The sequence below is a fragment of the Dermacentor silvarum genome, chromosome 2, assembly GCF_013339745.2.
Source record: "Dermacentor silvarum isolate Dsil-2018 chromosome 2, BIME_Dsil_1.4, whole genome shotgun sequence".
NCBI lineage: Eukaryota > Metazoa > Arthropoda > Arachnida > Ixodida > Ixodidae > Dermacentor > Dermacentor silvarum.
Window position 1 is genome coordinate 5850907 of NC_051155.1, and position 6000 is coordinate 5856906.

Below are 6000 nucleotides of genomic sequence, written 5' to 3' on the forward strand. Positions count from 1 at the left end.
AATAGAGTCCGCGGCGGCGACAGAAGGGCACCACACGTCCCGGATTACCGCAAGCGTAGCACACTGGCCGGTTGTCCGGAGTGCGCCAGGAGTTTATGGTGGTCTTGGATGCGAGAACGGTACGTAAACCGGCCGTACCGGACTTGGCGGAGTGTAGAAGTTGGTGGCTGTGCTGGATGGGACTGGCGTCGGTTGGGCATGAGATCGTGTAAGGGCCTCAGCATAAGTTAGCGGCGCCGTTACTTGAGGCGGCGCCGTAACTCGCGGCGGCGAAGCGGGGGACGGTAGGACTTCAGCAACTTGCATCTGGATAACCCGACGAAGCGACTGGTCCAGTGGGGGGAGAGGCTCAGTGAACGATGCCACAAGAGAGAGCTGACGTGCAACTTCCTCGCGTACGTATTGCTGAATTTGAGGCAGCAACGAGGTGTAATCAATACCAGTGCTGCTGGGAGCCAAAGCTGAAAGGTCAGCCGTTTGCATTCCAGGGCAACGTGTGGAGATGCGCTGTTTACGCAGCTCGTCAAAACTTTGGCAAAGTTCAATAACTTCAGTAACGCTCTGTGGGTTTTTGGCCACAAGCATATGAAAAGCGTCATCGTCGATGCCTTTCAAGATGTGTTTGACTCGGTCAGGTTCCGACATGGACGCATTCACTCGCCTACAGAGGCCGATGACATCCTCAATGTAGCTTGTGAAGGTCTCACCAATTTGTTGAGATCGTCCGTGGAGGCTGTGTTCAGCACGAAGCTTGCGCACCGCTGGCCGACCGAACAACGAAACGAGGGTCTCTTTGAAAGCTGACAAGGTGGTAAAATCAGCCTCGTGGTTCTTGAAGCACAGGTGGGCCACGCCGGTAAGATAAAAGATGGCGTGAGTCAGCGTGTCGCGGTCATCCCACTTGTTGTGTGCACTAACACGTTCATACTCGGCCAGCCAGTCTTCCACGTTGTGATCGTCAGTGCCACTGAAAAGGGAGGATCACGCTGACGAAGCACCCCGGAGCACACGACAGGTGTGGGAGCGGGAGAAGCTCGCGAGGGTCCGGCGTCCTCGGTCATTCTGAAGGCAGATGGTAGCGTACGGCTGCGGAGTTCCAGGACGCTGAAGGGGACTACCCAGCACCTCCACCAAATGCAACAAGAGCATTTTGCAGGTAGACTTGATAAAGCGGTTTAAACAAGCACGGCTCGTTGAAAACCGACCTAGCCGCGAACCACACGATCGTCAACGTCTTCTTCCACACACTGGCTGGCACAGAGCTGGTGCCGATGTGCTCCGGTACAATCTATATATATTGTGGGCATTTCTCAGTCACTTCTTCATTGGCTGCACATGTTCATCATCATATCGGCTTCTTCGTCTTCATCGCTTGTGGGACTCATCTTGAGACTGATCTGCGCCTTGAGTATGATCGGTCCGCCGCGTCTTCGCGGCGTATTAAATGTCGTGTTAACGCTACGTCGCAAGTGGTGGAGGTTGCTCCCGGTCCCCCGTCCTCTGCTCGCCCCCTCTACCTCCTGGAGCTTCGCTCAGGTCGCCGTTGTGCCAGCTGTCTGCCAACATGCCACAGGACGAGCACTCTGGCACTTCTACGCCTACAATCTCGGCTCCGCCTGCCGCAGCCTCTCCATCTTGGAGAGGCTGCGGCATATATATATATATATATCAAATTAGATCAAATCAGTGTATTTTAATCTCAAGGATGAGGGCAGGCTCGTGATAAAGTGACATTAGTCCCTTGAGGGGAACCCGAGCCTCCCTGACACATGGAAAGCATTGAGGACAGATGAACAAAATTCATTCATAGCAAGAAAGGGTTAATATTTTACAAGTCGTACATATGATTCGGGCTCTGTTCCACCCAGAACCGTATAAACGCTAGCTTCTTTTGTTTGCTTTGCCAACGAACGAGACTAAGTGGAATATACCAAGCAAGCCCGTCAATGAAGTTGAACCCATAATGAGTTGCACATTGTTGTCAGTGACCCATGCTGGCATCAAAGAAATACAGAGGCACCTATCTGCAGTGGCCCAAGTTGTTTCGACGATTGGTTTCGCACCCTGTTCTCCTCACACGATGCGCGACCCAGTGTTCTCGTTTTTTCCTTCCGTGTGTTGCGTTGCGCTGTAACGAACCTTACCATGAATCCTAACCAACTTGCCGCCTTGATGCATATACTACCATGTTGGCAGGAAAACGGTTAGACACGTAGATAGACAGGCAAACAGACCTGGAAAGTGCGTCAATAGACTAGGAATGCAAACTGCATTAAAATAAATCCCATATGCCACAGACATCCCATCCTTTCCATAGACTCACCAACAGCTCCCCAGTCCTGGTGCGCCAGGTTGTTATACCAGCCATCGTAGCGCTGCTTCTCGATGTGCATGCGAGAAGACGACGGCTCGTCTGCACCATGAAAGAGAAAGAAAGCACAGTTTGTCAGAAGGCCCATAACGTTATGTTGCACATTAGTTGACCCCCGACACAAAACGAGACACAGAGATTGAGTCAAGCGTGCAATCCCTACGATGCATGCGGCATCCCATATCACAAATTTTGGTTTTGTCTCCATGGACGAGTAAAAGCAACGAGCCTCAAGGCACCGGTAAAAGCACGGTCTCTGCACGCAGGCTAAAATTGGCCACCATGCAGAGTATGGCAGTGCATTCACTGCTTTTAGACCACACCCTTATGGTGCACGCTTGACCGAAACTTTGTTGTTTTTTTTGCGACGACATTTCAGTTCTCTTTGGGCCAATATAGATTGCCCTGATTGGTCGGGGTATTTGGTTCACGTCAGATTTTATTGCAAACGCCTTTTACTTACAGCTGAATTGACAACATGTTTCCTATTAGGCACGATTTCGTCCAGGTGTACATCTCGGCACAAATCATTGCAGAGCACGCGGTGCGACCGCCCAAAGGCATCTATGTGCACTCTAGATTTCTGGCGTCCAAACTCCCAGTATAAAGTTTATGTCTACTCGTTCTTGCAACCGTCCACGTAGTCATTATGGTCGCGAAAAATGCTAATCGCAACACTAGTTAAATCCTGCAAGAGGCGACCAGTCTCTATGACTGAGAAAAATAACCATATAAGAACTGGCGAAACGTTTTAAACAATGCACACGCCGCAATGGTTGGAGGATCAGCTTGTCGCTTTATGAATGGCAGCGGGATTAAGGCAAAATTTAATGTTCGAGTAACCCTTGGATCGACATGCTACTTTTTTTTTTTACGAGGCTTATTGGTCAATACCTTCCCCATCGCACATCTTTACAAATTCCGAGAAACTGTGTGCAAAGTGATAGAAAAAACCAGCAACGTCTAAACAGAAGCTGAACAGCATGTTTGGTTCTGGTTCTTTAGCAACGCAACAACTGCATCATAGCTGGAGGCAGCGCAGCTAGTAAAACAGCTTTGGAGGAACCACGGCTTCACTTGTTGACGCTTCGCTTAGAATCATCCGAGGTGGCATGCTATTCTTTATTATTTGTTCAGTTTCATCGAAATATAGGTGAGCCTGATGTCGGCTTTTCTTTTTTATTTATTTACGCTCAGACATCAAAGGATGAAGATGAAGCATTTGAAAGAATCCACTGCTCCACGCAATACACATGTGAAGTGTCCTAACAAAGTATAGGCCACGCGTATCTTACGGTGGACAGCACGATGGATATTTCGGCAGGAAAAGAAATTCCTGATTTACCAAACACACACAAAAAATGTGTTTGAGTCGTGCCCGGAGGCAGTCCTGTTTCGAGTTCCATTTACTTGCGGAAACCAGAGCACATTGGCCAAACGGTGTGCTAAAGAAAGATGAAAATATTGATGCAAGCTCACATGAATGTGCACGAACTCGGATTACGAACACAGAAAGTCGCGAAGCACTATGAGGGTGCATCTGTCCGGGCATGACAAGAGGCTAAGAACCTTGGACCGAATTTACAAAGCCTTTCGTTCGGAAGCGCTCTTTGTCGTTGGCCGGACGCGTTCGCTCATATGTCCAGCATCAGGATTTGCTTCCACTTTCTCTTAGGAACGATTCCAGCGTAATAACGTTCTATATATGGGCTAAGAGACGCCTATTCAGCCAAAGCAAACACCTGCGTATGGCATCTCACAGCAGCTTGTGTTGCAGACACTCGAGGAGCAGATATTCCCCAGACGCATCCAAAGTGTATCATTGCACGGGCACAAGCAGCGGACCGTTTCTTGATTGTACATAGACCAGATTGTTTTACCCTCGCACGCAGGCTGCGGGTGCGCTCCTATAGTCTCGACAGCGCTACCTCTCGACGTGGACTAGCGTGTGTGTGCGTGGGGCTTGTTTGTGTTGTGTCGTTTCTACTCACGGGTTGAGCAACGATGTACAAAGCTACTCGTCAGGGTGCCGTCGTCGGATATTCTTGGTAGCTGTAAATTCCGCTCGGTGTTGCACTCTTTGTAACACTTGAAGGCGAAAGCCTGGTGCAAATTTACCCCAGTATTCACAAATGGAGTTAACTTCAAGCCTATGCTTGACTTGATTTATGTGACGCCTGGCATGAACGTGCCTGGCATGAACGAACAAGCATGAAGCCTGTCGTGAACGCGTTCGGCGCGTTCACGACAGGCTTCATTTGAATCAAGTCAAGCAAGGGCTCCAGTTAAGGTACATTTATTAATACGGAGGTTAGTCATGTATTGAGGTACCCACTGAACACAAGACGTTTTGTAGCCGTCTTGGACCAGCCAAAATCAACTAGAACGTCTACAACTATTCAAGACGGCTACAAGACGTCTTTATATGTACGTCTTGAAGACGTCCTGCGAAGGATGGCTTGAAGGCGTCTTGTTAAGCTGTTTTAAGCTATCATCTTGCTAAGACGGCTAGAAAACGTTCTGTAAAAACGTCTGGAAGATATCTGTGCGGATCCTTATCCAGATATATGTATAAAATATGCGTTTCAGTTTTTTCCGCTGCTTTATACGGTTGTTAGATATCTAGCACCCATGAATACTGGTCACACAGCCTGTACTTAAAAACGTGTACATGCACTGCCTATCCTTTGGTCTGTCATTTTACCATCCTGTAAGATGTACATTTCCATTAGCTGCACATGTGTCGTTGCACAGTACGTCCAGTCGTAGCGTCTATACGTATTTCACGAACAAAAAAAAAACATGAAGCAAACGTAAAAAAAATGTGCTACATCGAAGGCAGCATACATGCAAGACCTATAGCTAAGGCCTTTAACCACGTTAATTGAGAAAACAGAAAGAGTGAAAAATAAATCCATGGGTTGTACGTGCCTAAACTATGAAGCAGACCGTAGGTGGAGACTCTGGATTAATTCTGACCACCTGGGATCTTTAAGATACACATCAATCTAAGTACACGATCGTTGTTGTATTTCGATCCTATCGTACCCGCGATCTCGAGCTCAGCAGCGCGATGCTATAGCCACTTAGCTAACGTGGCGGGTAACAGAAAAACGTGTGCCTGCGCTGAGCAGCTGCGCAAATTTAGTGTGAGTGTTAGTTTCAGATAGATGAATAGGTGAGTTCGATGATATATTTTTGTGGCAGAAGATCGCTCGGGTTTTTTACCTGTGCGGTTTTCTGCAGGCTGTCACAAATGGCGTTTTTCGCACGATGCTAGTTCAACATCCACGCCAGCGCGTTATTTGACAGTTTTTCGCTCCTACCGAAATCTGCACATTGAGCTGCATCACAATTCCGCTGTCAGCTGTTCAATCATGTAGTAAAAAACTATAGTATCGCAAGTTCCTCAATTCCTTAAAACGCGTTTCACCGTCGTGTACTCCGAAGTTGTGAGACTGAATTGTTCATTTCATCGCTCTTTCAAATTAAATACCTATATACGCTCAAAACCTACAGCTAAAATTGGCGCTATAAATAAGGATGTGTACTTTGGTGGGAGAGCAGCATATATGGCATTTCATCTAGACGTGTTCGTTTTGCCCAATTATTTGCAACCACAGCACGGC

General features: G+C 47.9%; 1 protein-coding gene across 1 annotated transcript in view; it reads right to left on the reverse strand.

Annotated features, from left to right (window-relative positions):
- The window catches only part of LOC119443216 (dual oxidase-like), a 128612-nt gene extending 126187 nt beyond the window's left edge, over positions 1 to 2425 (reverse strand). The window contains exon 1 of the mRNA XM_049663163.1: positions 2324 to 2425. Coding sequence (XP_049519120.1) covers positions 2324 to 2393 — 70 coding nt within the window. The 5' untranslated portion in view covers positions 2394 to 2425. The remainder of the gene's footprint in view (positions 1 to 2323) is intronic.
- Between the last annotated feature and the right edge of the window lie 3575 nt (positions 2426 to 6000).